This window comes from Pollicipes pollicipes, unplaced genomic scaffold, assembly GCF_011947565.3.
Source record: "Pollicipes pollicipes isolate AB1234 unplaced genomic scaffold, Ppol_2.1 Scaffold_1137;HRSCAF=1316_pilon_pilon_pilon, whole genome shotgun sequence".
Lineage (NCBI taxonomy): Eukaryota > Metazoa > Arthropoda > Thecostraca > Pollicipedomorpha > Pollicipedidae > Pollicipes > Pollicipes pollicipes.
In genome coordinates this window covers 1-19,237 of record NW_023595878.1, presented here as the reverse complement: position 1 = coordinate 19,237, position 19,237 = coordinate 1, and the positions used below count along the sequence as shown (strand labels likewise).

At 61.3% G+C, this 19,237-nt stretch overlaps 1 protein-coding gene across 1 annotated transcript; it reads left to right on the top strand.

Annotated features, from left to right (window-relative positions):
• Nucleotides 1-6,398: 6,398 nt before the first annotated feature.
• On the top strand, nucleotides 6,399-19,181 carry LOC119090242 (protein toll; the record flags this gene model as incomplete). Its single annotated transcript, XM_037213062.1, is given in 2 exon segments — nucleotides 6,399-6,487; nucleotides 16,424-19,181. A coding segment is annotated over 1 exon segment (2,690 nt), but the record flags the coding sequence as incomplete, so codon positions are not given.
• Between the last annotated feature and the right edge of the window lie 56 nt (nucleotides 19,182-19,237).

Genomic DNA, 19,237 nt, shown 5'->3' with positions numbered 1-19,237 from the left:
TCTTCACCAGTAGCGACGGGACATAAATGGAGTGGACACGGACATGGACAATGAGGCCGCGGCACCAATGCATAAGCCCGCCGAGTAGTCTAGTACCGGACCATCACTAACCACCGGCTTCCGGCTGAGAGCTGTAGCTGCACAGCCGCCACCGAGCGCACGCCACGGAGCCCCAGCCGCGGGCCATCAGAGTCTGCAGCCGCGCGTGGAAAGCCTGCCAGACCGCACTCAATCGGTAGCCAGGCCTGTCAAACTAATGACCAAGGTATGCGATCTCATAAGTGATGGAGGGAATGAGCGGGTTTTGGTTACGAATGTATGTACATATATTCGCCTGGTAATGGCACTGAAAGCTCGTTTCCACGAAACCCCGCTGGTGTATGGGTGACTTCGCATTTGTAACAAAGCATGAATGTTCTGAAAAAAAACAGCGAAAGGGTCTGCTTCAAAAGATCAAACAGAGATGCGGTTTCTGTCTCCAAACCCCTCCCTCCAACGTGCGTTGTCATTTCAACATTCCAATTTTAGCCCACTTCTATACAATCGAAAACAGCTTAAGCGATGGATAAATTTCGAACATACACCGGTCAATTTTCCTTATAAAAGGATTACACACATCATTGGAGGTTTGTTTACAGATCAAACAAAAAGTTTGCCAACTTCTCCAATAGAAAGCAGCTAAAACTTTTTATACATTTTAGCCGTCTCCGTCTTCTCCGTCTTTGCCGATTTCGTGGTCTATGGAAAAGGTGGATGAATGCATGATGCGGCGATGATTCGCAATCCAGCGGCACTCGGTTCGAGTCCGAGAGGGGGCACACTGTTCGGGTCCGGTTGACAGCTGGAAACTGACCGACGAGGGCCAACCCCGGCTCCAGGTGGCCGTGCCGCAATATTGAGGGGCACGTAAAGCTCTCCGTTATGTTCATGACGATGATGATAATTTGGGCTTGAGGGCGCCGTAAACCCCCTCGCGTTCCAGTCTGGCGAAAGGGCGGAGGCAAAGTTAACCGTTGAACTGGACGTCACGACTTGGTGGTGGGTTCAGGGTACATGCAAACAAGCTATGCTTAGCAGGCACCCTGGACCTAAAGCCGCCCATACAAACCGTTCCGAAGAAATCTATTTAAAAACGCATGATATGTCCAAACAACTAAACCAGCATAGCATTTCAATGGGGCCTAGAGACATTGCACCTTGTTACATCTATTCTTGACACTAAATTCTGTTCCGCTACCTCACCCACGATGGTGCAGGAAAATTGTTACGAGGGAGGACACTTAATCTCGAACCAAACAAGCACTTCCGAACTTGAACGTTCAACTCCCACATGCATGTTCAGTTCAGAATCAAGCGTCACCCGCAATGCGAACATTTATTCAGCAGCGCCCAATTGCACGGGAACCGCACTCGGTGTGTCTCGAGCATGGTCCGACCGGTTTCCCGGTGGACGAGCGCTGGGCCCACCCGGAATTCACTCCGCGGTCCCTGTTCGCTGATCCTGTCGGGAGGATCCGCCAAGGCGCCGCAGCTGGGAGGATTCGGCGCCGAGACCAGGAGTGGCGCGAGGTGCGGCCGCATCCGCTGACCGACAGCCATTTGACGCCACCACCACCGATCGTATCGATCGGTCGAAAACAGTATAACCGAGCCGCTGCTCTCGCTGCGTCACGGGTGCCGCGGAGCTGCAGACTGCGCATCACGTGACGCGTCGCGCCCAGCGTCCGCCGGCCGCAGCTGCGCGGAGCCCTCTGACGGAGGCGCGGGCCGTCGCGCGGGGCGGCGTCCGCAGCGGTGGCACGGACGTGCGCCATGGGTGTGGTGGCGCGGAGCGAGCGATACCGGCGGAACGTCACAGCGATTGAGTGAAAGTAGGATTTCGTTTTCGGCAGATGTGTTGCCGTTTGGAAGCCCGCACAGCTATAATCATCCGTCGTTATTGAGGTCACCGACGTTGTATCGTCGGAATCGCATGGTTGTCAGCTTAAACCGATTTGAGCGATCTTCTAGATAGTCAAGACCTTCACATTCAGGGACTGTGTCGTTTTAAACAACATCGTCTTTAAGGTTTGGTCGGGATTTGAGTTCTTTCAGCTGGCACTAATAATTTCGAGGCTATGGGACGAAGACGCAATGGTTCGGTTGAAATAACATCCAGGTGTCGTTCCTCGCCCTTGCCTGGCTCAAAATCCCATAGTAAATTAAGTTACGCTTTTAGAACGGAAACATCCGACAGACAATCGGTGCTTGGTGCGCAACATTTGCTGCAGTAAGTCGATGCGGAAGATTTTTGGGGCACAGACCCTCCCTCCAGCCATTTCTAACCAGCTGCCGATGGAGTTGAACTGCCGGTGTTCCGTTTAAGCGCGTATACAACAGGACGGTGGGCTTCGGTAGCCGAGAAAAGGCGTTTGGTGAACGGTATGATCCCCCCCCCCCCCCCCGCCTAAACAGACGGCGACGTCAACGACTAAAAATATGCGCGCCAAGTGTGGAGAAACAGTTTGACTGTGCTCGATCAATCCACACAAATCACAGCCGAAGTCAAACAGACAACGGAGACCTGAAATCATGCTTGAGCACGAAAATGTCTTCAATTCTTAACACGCGTCGGGTGGACGGGTGAGTACCCTTCGCTCGGGAACGGGGGTCAATTTGGTCCCCGCTGAGATCTCTAGAACTAAGAGAGCTAGAGACACCAAATTTACAGGGTGTAACAGCCTGTATACAAAACCACTTACGTCAAAATCTGAGGCCCCTAAGTCATGACCTTCGGTTCGAATAAGGTCAAACAAGGTCAAACACCAGGTTGGTGTCTACCGTACCCCAAAATCTAGATACCTGTCCTTAGCAAAAGGTCGCTGGTGATCATTCACGGTCGGTGGCCTTAATTGACTTTTAGCAGGTTATGGTGACCAAAAACACACAAAACTGCTTTCAGTTTTACGTTTCAATAACCGCTAAATATTACGCTAGGCAGAATGTTCCTAAAACAAAATGTTGACCTGGGTCATTGCGGTTCCTGTTAACAAGGAGTTCGAAATGAGCACCAGAAACTAATCCGAACAGCAAGCTATGAAGTAATAAAGCAGGTTAGTATTGACCTTGGCCTGATCTTTATGCCCGACCCTAGGTCGATGGAGTTAGTTCATTCAATTATTTCGTTGCCTTAGAAAATATCCCAGACGTGTAAGACATCGTCTAACACCCCGTTATTGCATCAGATTGAACGATTCCAAGAAATTATCCTCGCTGAATCCATGGCCTGACTTTGACTTGTCGTAGGTAAGCGACCTTACAAGCTACACCTAAACTTTTCATACCAAGCGATCCGCTATTCAGTTATCTACTGTACAAACGCTCCTCAATTTCAAGGAAAAGGAGAAAGAGCTGACAACAACAAAAAAACAGCCGAGAACTTCATATCTTATTTCATAAATATTTTTAAAAAGTTGATCATGACATAGAACCAAATAATGTCATTCATTTCGGAGTGATCGCAAAAACTCGTAGCATAATCCGACCTACAGGTCGCATCCACGGCATGTAACAATCCTGTCTGGCGAGAAGGCCGTGGGGAAAATTATACAAAGCAATGGATCGGGCTATTTTGGGGTGATGGGTAGGAGTGCCATGCGACGTATGCACTTAGCACCGAGGTTCTAGAAGGAATATCACAACAGGAAGGCACGAGGCGGTGGCACCGAGGAGGCTCAAGAACGGGTTTCACTACCGGAAGGCAAGAGGCGGCAGGCGGAGCGTCAGGATGTCGGGCGTGGAACAATTGTTCAGACTATTGTTCTCGTCTGGTGTGTTAGTACAGGACGTTTCGGTCAGTCGGCTCTCCGATCGTCGTCAGAGTTTGTTGGGTATTGACAATGACCGGATAGCGTTTGGCTTTCATCCACGCATGCGCCGCAGCCTCCTCGAAACTGCTGGGGTTCGCGTCGGAATCTTCCGATCACAAGTTCAGCGCTCTACCAGTTGAGCTAACCGGGAAGGACAGGGCATGAACTGGGCCAACTTGCCGATTAGCTCAGATGGTGGAGCGCTGGATTCGTGATCAGAAAAACCCTGGCTCGAATCCCAGCGAGTACAAGGAAATAAGTCCGGTGTCGCGCGTGTGTCACTGAAGGCCAACCACTATCCAGTCCTTCTTAGGACCCAATAACACTGACGACGGCCGCATAATTCACTGGCCGAAGCGCTGTGTACGGTCAAGAAAGACAGCCCGAACAGTCGTTCTATTGATGATACAAATATATGGTCTCATTCCTTCCGTCCAACCGTCACGATCTCCACCAACGCAACACCCGGTGGCAATGCCGGCCGCTAGATGCCGGGTGCAATACCAGTCATATGACCCATACAACAATATTATATTGCTATAATATAGCAATAACAGAAACGTGTCAAATCCAGTAAATTCCCCGCAGTATCGAACTAAGATATCACGGCTCATCGTGGCTGATACCCAGAGGCGCATTCCACTGAACAATGATTTCACTGTATTTTAGTGCACGAAGTGAGTCAGTGACACACGTAGATACCTACCGAACACCACAGCCGATATGTCACCTCCACTTGAGGGCAACGAACAGCACAAGGTTTTTACGCAACCTGAAAGGGATCCAGTCATAAGACCTTTTACCGGTTCTGACCAGTGTCATTACATAATGCCAGAAAAACAAAAACATTCCGAAAAAATAACGACAACCGCCGCAGAAATCGTGTTCTACTGGATGCGATGGCCGACCTGGCGCTGGCCGGCGCTGGCCAGTTGCAGCACAGAGACAGCTCCCGCGCCGCGCGCTGTTTGGTAATGTTAAACACAAAAATCAAGACCCTAGGACTTTTTATTTCAAGACTTTTTCTATTCAGAGACATCTTTATACGATGTTTCCGTAGCAAAATCGCAGGTGGTTTCACATTATATTGACAGACACAAAATTCGCCAAAGATTCCGCCCGGTAGTTCTGTTTCGGAGAAATTATGTGCGGCAATGATGCTTGAAACAATGCGATAAACGGTCCGTGGTGAATCCAGGGAAATATGTGTACGGTGGAGCCACGGTTTCAACTTAATATCATTCGCGATTTCTAATAATAAAAATGCAAGATTTTTATATTCATCCTAAGCCTTTCCACCTCGATCTTTGTCGAAAAAAGGGCAACATTGTCATATTAGGCGAGCCGAGTTAGTTGCCCGATTCCGGGAGAAATTCACATATTTAAATTGTGATAGTACTTAGAACGTTATCTCAGCCACCTCAGCTTTATTCAAAACCCCACTCCCAGGCTTTCCATCTATAAAAACACAGCATTTAGTTACCCCTTTTGCCGTTCCTAATGCAAGAACAATCTTACGACACATCGGTGGAAACGATTTCATCTTTACCAATGACGTCCGACCGACGGACGACATGCTGTGCTCATCGACTACGCACCCGTCCCGCATTCACCTGTAGGCGGCAAAAGTTAACACAACAGCCGATAGACTCGGTTTTAAAATCACACTCGTGGTCGCGCAACAACGGATAACAGCTCCGGTTTATACCAACCTATAGCGGCAATGCAACAGCCGACAAGTGTTTTTACCATCAAGCTCACAGCAGCGCAACATCCGACGGCTCTGATTCGTACAACAAATTCACAGGTACGCGGTATCCGAAGCTCTCATTGGTAATATCAAACTCACAGCGGCACGACAGACGAACGCCCTAGTTTGCACCATCATTTAAAATAAATCATAAGTTTAATACCTTCCGATTTATGACAATGGATGAAACACGTCTTCTTTTCTCGCCAATGTTGCATTTGCGTGCCAGCCGAGTTTAGTTGTACATTATCTTGAATGAAGCGTGTCTACTCCTAATCAACAGGACAGCTGAGGATGGTCCCATCATAAGTGCAATGATGGCAAGTACAGGCTCAAGTTAACAATAAATCAACTTCTAGTTTTTAGAGGGAACCGAGTCCGTTTTTTCAATCTCATTTTTTCAATTTCAAATCAATTTCCAGAAAAACACCTCTTCCATGCTTTCAGCTCCCAACACAATCCAGAAGCCAGGCACGCGACCACTCCTTGCACTTTGCTGGGTAACTGTAATAACTCCAAGAAAGCCTTAGCAATAACCAGAAACAACAGTTCACTGCAAGTTACCAGGGTCTCTTTATGGTCCCTGGCAATTTCCAAGTGAAATGTCGCGATTGCCGAAGCGCTTTTTTGGACATGAAGGCTTAGTTGAGAAAAAAAATCCCTAGACAATTGATTTGTGTTTTTAGCATTTCCAAACACGCGCGCCGGGCCACTGCCTGCCGCCGTCGCCGCCTGCCTACGTCACGCTGACGTCATGGGGCCGGCGGCCGGCGGCTGGCGCCGGCGCGGCGCAGTGCAGTTCGGCGGTGCCACCGGGGGCGCGGGGCGCGGCGCGCGGGAGCAGTGCACGACGTTTCCGACGGAGGAGCGACGCGCCGCTGCTGCGCCGGTGAGTGCGAGCCCCGATCGCCCCCGCGACGACCGGCGGCCGTCGCTGCCGACAACCGGAGCCGGCGCAGCCCGGCCCGACTGTCGGCAGCGCGTTCTGTGTTCAAGGCCGGGTAGTATGGCCGTGGCGGGCCTCAGTCGCGTCAGGTGGCGCCGCACCTGACCTGGAAAGCGGCAGGTGCCGACGCGGCACTGCGTTCCCGTCCGCGCGTCCTCGCGAGGCGGGTCCGGCGCTAAGAATCGGGGCCATCACGATCTGACGAGGCGGATCGCGATGGCTCAGTCGGATCTGGCGACGATGACAACGCTCCTGCGCCAGACGGGCGGCGAGACGTTTTCTCAGTCGCGGGCGTATGGGGCCGTTCCTTATTACTGCTCTGGTGATGCGAAGTCATCTCTGAAATCGGATAATGAACACGAAGCTTATCTTCGAGTGGACAAGCCTGTTCTCGATCAGGCTGTGGGAGGTATGCCGGGAGTAGGCCTGCCGGGAATACGTCTCCTGAGCGTAGGTCCCCCTCACTTGGTGACGACTAAAACACGTCTCATCCCGACGGATACTACCGATTTCCCGCATCGAGAATTCGTCTCCGTCCTCATTTGGGTTTGCTCCATCATGTTTGGCCAGACGGCGCTTATTAAACGCTGAAAGAAGTACGCCATTGCTTACAAGGCGATACAACAAAGGAGGAGCAATCCGAGCGCGAGCCTCCAGGCCTGGTGAGGCGTCAGCTCCCGACAATGTTGGCTGCCCACTGGGCCAAGCCAAACAGAACAATACGAGCCAAGCCATTTCGGCGTGCGTGTGGACGAACGAGCCCTGCTCGTGACAGCAGTTGGCCTCGTGTGTTGTGGAACGATCTACAAACACAGGGAATTGGTGTCACGGATCCTGGTTGACGGCTGACAAGACCCAGGATCCAAACCGAGCCTACACGGGCTGACCAGTCACAGGCAACATTCAATAAAGACCTTAACAAGACTTCCATAGCCAGTGAATAAACATCTTAGCAAAGCCTCTAGAGTTAAGAAAAAAATCAAAAAGAACGAGGCTATATAGTAAAATAACAAGACCCGAGGTCACAAGCCGCGATCTGTGGATTTCTCAAGAAGACAGGCAGGAACGCCGATTTGTAGAGAACCGCGGAGGCCGACCCGAAGGCCAGAAACACCACGTCCCCAGATACGCGCATCTAAATAGATTCAGTCCACTCTATTTTTGGTGGAGGACAGATCAGACGTTTGTATCATTCATCGATTAGTCCTTTGTTTCAGCAGCATAGTCAAGACCAGCAAATATTGCCTCCAAAAGGTATGCTTAGTGTGATTTTTAACCCCGTCCAAAACTTTTTACTCATGACATTCCAACAGACAATATTAGATGAAAATACCAACATCGGGATCCAAATCAACATTGTGCGAGAGGGGGGGGGGGGGGGGCAGAGCCCACACAAAATACAAATCGACCCTGACTAGAGACATGTGAATTATGACCAATGTCGCCAAACTACGCAAATCGCCTGCCCTGGGGACCGATGCGGCACTGGCGCGGCCGTCACCTGCCCTGGAGACCGATGTGATACTGGCGGAGGAGTCACTCGCCCTGGAGACCCATGTGGCGCTGGCGGGAGAGTCCGCTGCCCTGGAGACCGATGCGACACTGGCGGGGGAGTCACCTGCCCTGGAGACCGATGTGGTACTGGCTGGGGAGTCACCTGCCCTGGAGACCGATGTGACACTGGCGGAGGAGTCACTCGCCCTGGAGACCGATGTGGCACTGCCGATGGATTAACCTGCCCTGGAGACCGATGTGGCACTGGCGGGGGAGTCACTCGCCCTGGAGACCGATGTGGCACTGGCGGGGGAGTCACCTGCCCTGGAGACTGATGTGGCACTGGCGGAGGAGTCACTCGCCCTGGAGACCGATGTGGCACTGCCGATGGAGTCACCTGCCCCGGAGACCGATGTGGCACTGGCGGGGGAGTCACCTGCCCTGGAGACCGATGTGGTACTGGCGGGGGAGTCACCTGCCCTGGAGACCGATGTGCACTGGCGGAGGAGTCACTCGCCCTGGAGACCGATGTGGCACTGGCGGGGGAGTCACCTGCCCTGGAGACCGATGTGGTACTGGCTGGGGAGTCACCTGCCCTGGAGACCGATGTGACACTGGCGGAGGAGTCACTCGCCCTGGAGACCGATGTGGGCACTGCCGATGGATTAACCTGCCCTGGAGACCGATGTGGCACTGGGCGGGGGAGTCACCTGCCCTGGAGACCGATGTGGCACTGGCGGAGGAGTCACTCGCCCTGGAGACCGATGTGGCACTGGCGGAGGAGTCACTCGCCCTGGAGACCGATGTGGCACTGGCGGGGGAGTCACCTGCCCTGGAGACTGATGTGGCACTGGCGGGGGAGTCACTCGCCCTGGAGACCGATGTGGCACTGCCGATGGATTAACCTGCCCTGGAGACCGATGTGGCACTGGCGGGGGAGTCACCTGCCCTGGAGACCGATGTGGTACTGGCGGGGGAGTCACCTGCCCTGGAGACCGATGTGGCACTGGCGGGGGAGTCACCTGCCCTGGAGACCGATGTGATACTGGCGGAGGAGTCACTCGCCCTGGAGACCCATGTGGCGCTGGCGGGAGAGTCCGCTGCCCTGGAGACCGATGCGACACTGGCGGGGGAGTCACCTGCCCTGGAGGCCGATGTGGCACTGGCGGGGAATCACGGCCAGACCAGCGGTCTAAGATACATGAGTAGTAACGGACCCCTCACAAGTATTTGGTCCCACACCATACAACATTGTCGCAAACCCGACGCGCGCGGTGAAGGCGAATGAGACGCGCTGAACCCGCCAGCCGACCGAGCGCCGGCTCACTCCTGCGGACGACGACCCTCTGCACCGTTCTCGGGTGTCCGGCTTCAGGCCCCGGCCCGCGGCGCCAGGTGACCGGACGGCGCCAGGTGACCGGGCGGGGCCAGGTGACCGGGCGGGGCCAGGTGACCGAGCGGCGCCACGGCGCCCGGAGAGGCCAGGTGACCGAGCGGCGCCACGGCACCCGGAGAGGCAGCCACACTGCCCTCGCAGTCTGATGCTGAGCCTCAGCCGTCGGCCACGCCTCAGTCCCGTTGGCTGGCGTACGGAGCTCCGTGGCACGACTCTCCCACTGACGTCAGACAATGACTAAGGGGTAACCGGTGCCTCAAGAACAGGACGACGCCACGTCTCGCCAAATGCTCGCCGATGCAACGTTTACAAAAACTTCGAGGAAGTTATCCACTTTGCCTTTTGGCGCCTTTTTCCGCCCTTCGCTTGGCGCGCTTTTGCGCGCGGCGAGTGCCCCAGCAACGCGAGCAGGAAAAGCCGGCGGGAGGTCGGGACGGGCCGGCCAGGGTCGCCGAGCAAACATCACTTGCCGAACAGCGGCCATGGGCAGAATTTGCAGCAGGCGAACGTGCACCGCGGGACGTGCCCATGTGGCCCTTTTTATCAACATTACATGTCTCCAACGCTGTTTGTGCAGCCTGGCAGATAAATGGATAGCTCCTGCAGCACATTTCAGTGCCGCAAACGCCGCAAACAAAAAATCCGTTTCTGGCAGACTCTTCGTAAGGTGAGTCTGAGCGGCAGACCCGGTCGTCTGGCTGTGTACTGTGTTTGTGTTTATGCTCGCCTGTGACGCCGATTTGCGAAACGAACGCGACTGCCGCTGGCAGCCGTGATAACTCAGGATGCCGAGGCAGCATACGCCACCAGTAGAGCGGTAACAGACGCCCTGCGCTGGCAAACCCGAAGCGGGACATTCGTTGGTCGGTAAACAAGCGGCGGGCCCGCGGCGGAGTTGGCCCGGCCGAGTCGGAGCAGGACGGTGGCTGTCACCAGCAGACACCCTGCAGGAGGACAGCCTGCTGGCTGGGAATACCGGGGCCGCGCCGGCCGTGCCAGCGTATCCGGGCTGAGTAAGCACGCGCTGTTGATACATCTGGGGTGAGTGTGTGAGTGAGCGCGCGTGGGCGGGGGGAGGGGGGCGCAAGGGTGGGCCGCGACATCGCCAGCGACAGGCTGTCAGAGTCGGCAGACAAGGCGGAAGCGCTACCCACGGCCCGCGCGCACAAGAGTCCGCGAGGTGGCGCTGCGGCGGCGCCTGCACCCCGCGCCCGGGTCTGCAGCCCAAGGTCAGCCGTGCCCGCACCCGTCGCCGCTCGAGCGGTGTACAACCCTACTACCGCTCCCAAGGACGGCAGCCTCAGGACACGCACTTGGCCGCCGTGGTACGCGGCCGGCGCAGGTCGCCGTCGCAGAGCGCGAGCGGAGGAGGACCGCAGGTGAGCTGCGCTGAATTCCTCTCCTCACCCCCGCCGAGCCGCTTGAGGTCCAGCTCAGGGGTCCGGCCGCAGGCCACGCCGCAGTCAGCGTAAACACAGCATCGGCGGCGGGCGCCCACACCGCGCCCGGCGGTCCGGCGAGGCGAGGCCGCGGCCCGGAGGCCGGCGGCCGGCGGCGGCCCGGCGGCCGGCCGCCGCTGCAGTCGAAACTGCAGCCGGAAAACGCGGCCGGTCGCGTGAGCGGCGCCGCTCGCTGACGACACGCCGCCGCGCAGCCGGAGACCGGACGACCGGCGGCCGCCCGGCGAGTAGCGACCGGCGGTGAGTCGGCGCCGGACGCGGTCCGCGCGGCGACCGATATGGCGGCCGCGGCGGCCGCACGGACCCGCGCGAGATGCCGGCCGGTCGCCGCGGCCGGCGGCTCAGCGGCGCTGCATCGCCCAACCCATTGCACTGCGCAGTTCGGGGCCGACCCTGACCCACCGAGGTCACGGATGATTGGAGAGCAGCACCGCCGGCTCACCCTGGCTGGAAGGCGCTCCGTGAAGGAGCTTAATGAACGCAGGACTTCTGATATCATGACCGCCACGCGTCACGTCCTCTGACGGCTTTTCGCACAGCCCGAGCTCATTTCTTGGAACATCCCCGACTTGTGCGCACCCGCGGTGCGACGCTGCACGCCCACGCCCGTCTCCGGCCTGCGTGTGGACAGCTGCCGACTCCGTGAGCGGGCCCTGCCGCGCGTCGGAGGGGTGTCCTCCGTGCGTCCTGCGCCCGCCGTCGCCGGCCTACGGCTGCACGGGCTGCAGCCGGCCGCGAGCTGCCGACCGCCGATAGTGCTGACCTCGGCGCCAAATACGGCCGGCCGCCGGCCTGAGCCGCGCCGAGCCGCTCGTGAAGCAAACGGGCACGGCTGCGCGCTCAGACAAAGCAGCATGGCGGCGAGGGGAGTCTTCGCAACACGTACGCACCCGAGCAAAGTGAGGCTCACCTCTCAGGCGCCGCGAGGGTGCAAGTCAACAGGCACCAGCCTCCTCTGCATAGTTCGCGCCTAGGAAAACCAAAAGACGACGTGAGCGAGAGCGCGATGTGAGTGAGATGTGAGTGAGCGGTTTCTGAGCACGGAGGCCCAGTGAGCGGCGCGAGTGTGGTTCCCATAACCACACGTACATGCCCCCGGCCGCAGTAACCAAGTAACCGCCGTAAGTAACCACACGGTTCGCTCGACCGCTGCGTGGTTCGGGTTGATCCGACCTGACAACAGCCAGACACGAGTGACTCATCGACCATCGGCCCAAAGGCACCTCTATTTCGGCGGCGTCCGCTTTGCGTGACGCACACAAAGCTCTCTGCAGCGGTTCACTGAATGTAGCGACGCCAAAAAATGGCATCCAACGGCCGCGTCGCACTGGGCCGGCGGCGGTGGACTGCACGGGCTCCGGCGCGCGCGGCGGCACCACCACGGGCCCGTTATCGTGCGGCCCATGAAAACCGGGCGGCGCCGTGACCGGATCGTGAAGTTCTCGGCGGACGTTCTCTCATCATCATTAGTTGTCTTGATGGAGGTTAAACGTCGAGTAATTGGCTGGGCAACGGCCCGGAATCGTCGTCGATACGAACGGGTACAAAGTCTCGGGTATCTGAGACTGGTTTCTCGTGCAGCGGTCGAAAGTGCCCATAGTTCTCCGCGCGACGACTTCAATTATCACCGGAACACCAAAACCAATTTTTTGGGAAGCCACTAAGCCACACTTCAACGGTAGAAACGTGACGAGAAGTTTCTATTGCGCGATGCGATCGGGTCTGGACCGCCTCAGACGTGCCTGGTAATGGCGCGGGTCACTGCACCGCGCGCGGAGAAAGTCTCGGCCGCCATCTCCAACTGCCCAACGCCGCAGACCGCCGGCCGACGGCCGGGCCAAGACCGCTGTCCTCGTAAGGGAGCTCAGGAAGCGGGTCGGCTGACGGCTTCAGGTGGCTACGGCCCGCCGTAACTCCGACTGCATCACCGAGGAGTGTCCGGAGTTAGTGCCCGGAGTTAGCCCTCCGTCAGGTCACCTGGCACGGACTTCATTTTGAACCCAGTGGAATAATCATGCGCCCAACCGTGCCTCTTAATAACGAAATGGTACGCAGGCCGCTTGCCATTTATCATCATCTCCGTTACCGCATGGCGTCAGCAGATTTGTTGCATGGATTTCCATGAAAACTGACGGCCCGTTTCTCAGGAAAAATGGGACAGCGAATGCGCGCTCTGTGGTTTAAGGTCCAAAGTTCTCCGCCAGCCCACCCTGGCCCCGCCGACACAGCAGTGCGCGGCGTCTGCCGCGCACCGCGCGCTGAAGGGAGACGAAGCGGCGCCGTCGCGCGCGTTCGCCGCGTTTGACGGTTGCGCCATGGCCGCGCCGGCGCGCCGTACCGCCGCGCTCTGCCACTGGCGCACGGGCGGCAGCGGAGCGGAGCGGCGCCGGTGCGCGCCGCCCCGCTACAGCGCTGAGTCAGGGCGGGCCGGCGGCTGCGGCGGCGGCCGACCCGGCCGGCGGCGAGGCAGCCCGGCTGGCTGTACTGCTCTTGGCCGCCTGTCCTGACAGCACCGCACCGCCCTCGGCCGGCTCCGACGCCGCACCGGCCGGCCCGCCGACCTCCGACCGAGGCGTGCTGTCCGCTACCGTCTGTCGGGGAGCGTCTGCCGCCGTCCGTCACGCCTGGCGTGATGAGTGACGTAACGCTGGGCCGGAGGCCGGCGGCTCGCTCACGGCTGCCCACCCGCCGGAGCGTACACCGGGCGACGGTGACCGTGACCCCGCGGCCCCGGGCCGTCGGCCGGGGCGTGGCAGCTGACCCGACGTCGACCCCAGCCGCGACCCTCTGATCGTGGGCGTGCCGGCCCCCGCCCAGCCTCCGCTTCGGAGAACCCATCAGGGCACGTGTCAGGTAACCCCCCGGAGGCACTCCGTTGAATGTCAGTCCGACGGCGCAGTTTCCCCGAGGCGTCATAAATTCGCCGGACGCATTCGGACGCCGTGAGTTCATTTCACTTCCGTTGAGTTTGGACGCGGGCGGTCTCCAGGGAGCCATGACGCCAGCGCTCGCGGCTGCGGGAGCTGCGGGCGCCGCGCGGCGGCCTGCACAGGTGCTCGCTGCCGCGGCGGTCCGCGCCGCCGCTACACCGCCGGAACTAACGCCGGCCGCTCGCCTGCCCAGCGCTACTCAGAACCCGCTGCAGCGCCGCGCGCGGCCCGTGTGCACGTGCACCGTGCACGACGCGGTGTTCTCCACGGCGGTAGTTCATGACGGCCAGCTTTTCCGCCGGAGATTCGCGAAACGGTAATCTGACTTCGGCCGGTAGCACGTGCGTCGTGCGGAGGCGTGGCTGCGAGGCGCCGGCTCCGGCCGCGCTCCGAGCAGCCATCCGCCGGCCTGGCACCCCTGGGAGCCGTCCCAGCCCATCAGCGCCGACTGGATGGCCGTGATGGATGGGCACACGGGCGCAAACGGCTGCAAGTTTGGGCCTCCGCTCGACGTCCGACAACTGGAGCGCGCGAGGCGGGGCGGGGGCGGGGGCGGGACGGGCGGACGGGAACGGGCGGACAGGACGTGGCGGACGGATGGGCGGACGGGACGGGCGGACGGGACGGGCGGACGGGACGGGCGGACGGACGGTCGGGACGGGACGGGCGGACGGGGCGGGGCGGACGGGGCGGGGGGCGGACGGGACGGGACGGGCGGACGGGACGGGAAAACGGGACGGACGGGGCGGGACGGGGCGGGGGCGGACGGGACGGGGCGGGGGCGGGCGGGACGCGGGCGGACGGGACGGGACGGGGCGGGCGAACGGGACGGGCGGACGGGTGCGGGCTGCGGACGGGGGACGGTACGGGGGCGGACGGGGCGGGGACGGACGGAGGAACGGGGCGGGGCCGGACTGGGGGGACGGGCGGACGGGGCGGGGCGGAGGGACGGGACGGGGACGGGGCGGGGCGGACGGGACGGACGGGGCGGGGCGGACGGGACGGGGCGGGGCGGACGGGACGGGGGGGGCGGGGCGACGGGACGGGCGGGCGGCGGGACGGGGGGCGGGGCGGACGGGACGGGGGGGCGACAGGGCTGGTGCAGCGCCCGTCCGGAGGTGTGGCGGTCCGCACGCGGCGCCGCTGTGCTCAGAGTCGCGTCAGCTGGCGTCACGTCACGCCGGTGGCCGGATGAGTGCTTCCTGTGCAGAGCTCGGCTCGGCTCTGTATTGCAGGTGATTCGGACCATGACCAGCAGCGGTATTTGGTGGTTCGGTCGAATGCTGCAGCGACTGCTCTCATAACTCACAGTACATTTAGGCTGTAAAATCATGTCAAGGGTTACAGCCCCGATTCAAGACCACTGCCCTCCATCTGGAATTCATTCGAACAGCTTCGACTTCGACCGTAGCGGAACGGGGATGTAGGTAGCGGTCTGCGGGTGCCTCGGGGCTTGCCGGTCACTTCTCGGAGCGCCAGGAACACGGTGCCAATCAGCGGTTCATGTTGCCGTGCCGGCTCGCGAGCCCAGCTGGGACGTGATCCGTGTTTACGGCCGACTCAGAGCGGGCTGCCCCGCGCGCGGAGGTCGTCTGCGAGGACAGGGCGAGGGCGGCGCGCCCGGCCGGCTCCCGTTTCGGGAACGCCACACCAACGACGCAGTCCGGGGATTGCCCGCCTCGGGCCGCGGCCGTGACGCCCGCTGGCTGTCCTTCCGCCGGCGCAGCGGCGGCGTTTGTTGGGGTGAGCGGCGCGGCCGATACAGCACTGCCACAGCACCGCAGACCCCGAGGTCAGGTCAGGTCAGGGTAGAGCATGGCAGAGCGTGGCATGTACGATCCGTCAGTCCACCGACTTCAGTTCGTACAGCTGCGGTCGCCACGTGATTCCTGGGGCGCGGGGGCAGCATCTCTCCATGGCCACGCCCTTCCGCCCCGGGTGGAGCTGGGGCATTCCGGCGATGTCGGCCACCCCAGCTCCATATCGCGCTCCATCATCACCCCTCGTCCCGCGGCCGCACCGCCTCGCGCCCGTCCTCCATCCGGGCCCAGGTTGGTGGCCGGGTAGCGGCGTGCGACCGAAGGCGCCGGCCCGGTCCCACGGCGGCGGCGCCACGTCGGCGGCCGCATGGTCCTGGCGTGCGAACGCCGCCGCCGCGACGGCCAGTAGTGACGCCCGAGCACGCTATGGCCGGCAGGGGGCGGCACGTGAGTCGCCCGATGAGACGGCGCCGCGGCGCGACCGGCGGCGGCCGGCCGCTCCCTAACTGAGTCAGCGCAGGTCGGTCGGGCGTCGGCGCGGCCCGAGTGTACCGAGCCGCGGGGCGGACATTCCCGAGGCGGGGTGGTGGGACGGAGACGTCCCGGCACGGACGATGGGACGGGCACCTCGCGCCGGGACTACACCGCCGACGTCCCAGACGGGACGATGTCGCAGCCAGCCGGTAACGGGACGACCGATGGTCCGGTCGTGATGTTTCGATTATGCGAACGGCATCAAGGGCTCGCACCGTTATGCAACGGCGTCCGGTTTTCCTCGCGCGCCTGGCGTGCCGGTGACTTGATGTGCGCTCCACTGACCACCTGTCTGTCTCTCACAGGTGCTGGGATGTGTGCCGTCGTCCGCGGTCGAACCGTCTCACCGGCCGCGTAGGGTGCCCGAGCCGCCATGAGGCTGCCGCTGGCGCTTCCGCTGGCCGCGCTGCTCGCCAGCTGCGGCGCGGCGGCGGCTGACGCGGCGCAGCTACCGCTCTGCGACCACCAGGCCGCCTGCTACTGCGAGACCATCCCGGGCGGCTCGTTCAACCTCTTCTGTCGGCTGCCGGTGCAGTTCACGTACCGCGTGACCTACGTCGCGCCGACGGCGGCGTCGGGCGCCTCGCTCATCATCTGGTGCGACCCGCTCACCATGCGGCGCGAGCATTACCAGCTGCTCTACAGCTACAACATGACGCTGGGCCCGGTGGAGAAGGTGGTGTTCAACCTGTGCCCACTGCCGACCGGCCGGCTGGTCGCCTTCTTCGAGCGGCTGGGCGTGAGCGGCACGCAACGACTGCGCGTCAACTCGCACGACATGCTCAACGACACGATGCCCGCCGACTTCCTGCACGGCAGCAACGCCACCAGCGTGCAGCTCAACGGTCTGACGCGCATCGACATCCACGACGACTTCCTGGCCACGCTGGGGCACTTGCAGAACCTAACGCTAAGCGGCACGGCGCTGACGCTGCCGAGCGCGCTGTTCCAGCACACGCCGCGCCTCGGCCAGCTGGGGCTCGCCGGCAACCAGCTGCGGGAGCTGCCCGAGCAGCTGCTGGACGGGCTGACGCAGCTGCGCCTGCTCAGCCTGGGCAACAACCTGCTGCGCCAGCTCAGCCGGCGACACTTCCGCGACCTGGGTCAGCTGGAGATGCTGGATCTGTACCGCAACGAGCTGCGAGAACTGCCCGAGGACGCGCTGACGTCGCTGTCGCGCCTGCAATCGCTGCGCCTGCAGTACAACCCGCTGCAGCGGTTGCCGGAGGGGCTGTTCGCCGGCGCGCCTAGTCTGCGGCTGCTGCACCTCAACGGCGGCAGCTCGTCCGGCGGCAACCTGACCACGCTGCCGGCCGGCCTGTTCCGCGGCCTCCGACGGCTCGAGATGCTGATGCTGGACAGGCTCAACGTGCGCCAACTGCCGGCCGGCCTGTTCGCCGACCTTAAGTCGTTGACCAATCTCACGCTTGACAACAACATGCTGGAGGCGCTGCCGGAGGGCGTCTTCGCCGGCCTGACCGCACTGCAAAACCTGGACCTGCGCGCTAACCAGTTGACGACGCTGCCGGCCGGACTGCTGCGCGAAGTGCCGCGGCTCGACACCCTGTACCTCAGCCGCAACCGGCTGGCGGCGCTGCCGGACGGGCTGTTCGCGGCGACGCCGCGCATGGAGCGCCTCTTCCTCGGCAGCAACGACCTGAGCAACGTCAGCACGGCCACCTTCAGCGGCCTGGGCACCAGCCTGCGGTTGCTGCGGCTCGACCGCAACCGGCTGGCGTTCGACCGGCGTTCGCCGCGGCCGCCCGCCTTCCAGGAGCTGGCCGAGCTGCGCGACCTCACGCTGGCCCACAACCGGATCGACCACATCACGCAGGACCTGCTGGTCAACCTGGTGCACCTTCGCCGGCTGGACCTGCGCCGGAACCTGCTGCATCGGCTGACGTTCGATGACCTCAACTTCTTGTGCAACGAGGCCGAGATCGACCTGCGCTCCAACAACATCTCCACCATCTCGTTTCCGCTGGCCACCATGAAGGTGGACGGCAACGACCACCGCAAGCCAAACGCCATCAACGTCAACGACAACCCGCTGCTGTGCGACTGCCAGCTGCTGTCGTTGCGCGCCTACCTGGACGGCACGGGCACGTTCGCGCGCCGCGCCGAGCTGGACGAGCTCTTCCAGCTGGTGACGGACGGCCTGGCCTGCGCGCGGCCGGCGCCGCTGGCCGGCCAGCCGTTCGCCGCGCTGCACGCCGACCAGCTGCTGTGCCCGCTGGAGGCCGACTGCCCGGCAGGCTGCGCGTGCCAGCAGCAGAGCAGCCAGCAGACGGTGCTGGTGACGTGCGGGGCGCGGCCGGCGGGCGCCGCGCTGCCCACGCGGCTGCCGCGCGTCCGTCGCTTCGGCGTCAGCCTGCACCTGGAGGGCACGGCGCTGCAGCGGCTGACCAACCTGTCCGCCACCACGGCGCCCGTCACGGAGCTCCACCTCAGCGGCAACAACCTGACGACCGTCGAGCCGAGCGCGCTGCCGCCGGCGCTGCGCCTGCTGCGGCTCGACCACAACCACCTGAGCACCGTCTCGCCGCAGCTGGTGGCCTACCTGGAGCGGAGCGGCGTGCGGGTGGCGCTCGGCGCCAACCCGTTCGTGTGCGACTGCGCGATGCTGCCGCTGCACCGGCTGATGCAGCGCCTGGTCAGCAACGGGTCGCGCCAGGTGCTCGACGCCAGCGACGTGTTCTGCGTGGGCCACAACAGCTCGCTGCTGGCGCTGAAGCCCGAGGAGGTGTGTCCGTGGCGACAAGCCACACTGATAGCCGTGTGCGTCGCGGCGACGGCGCTCGCCATGTGCCTGCTGGTGATCGCCGTGCTCTACTACCACTACAGCGACACCATCAAGGTGTGGCTGTACGCGCACAACCTGTGCATGCGCTTCGTCACCGAGGAGGAGCTGGACACGGACAAGAAGTACGACGCGTTCGTCAGCTACTCGCACCTGGACGAGGAGTTCGTGGTGGAGCACCTGGTGCCGCAGCTGGAGCAGGGCGAGCCCAAGTACTCGCTGTGCCTGCACTTCCGCGACTGGCTGGCCGGCGAGTGGATCACTGACCAGATTCAGCAGTCTGTGCAGAGCTCGCGGCGCGTGATCGTCGTCATGTCGC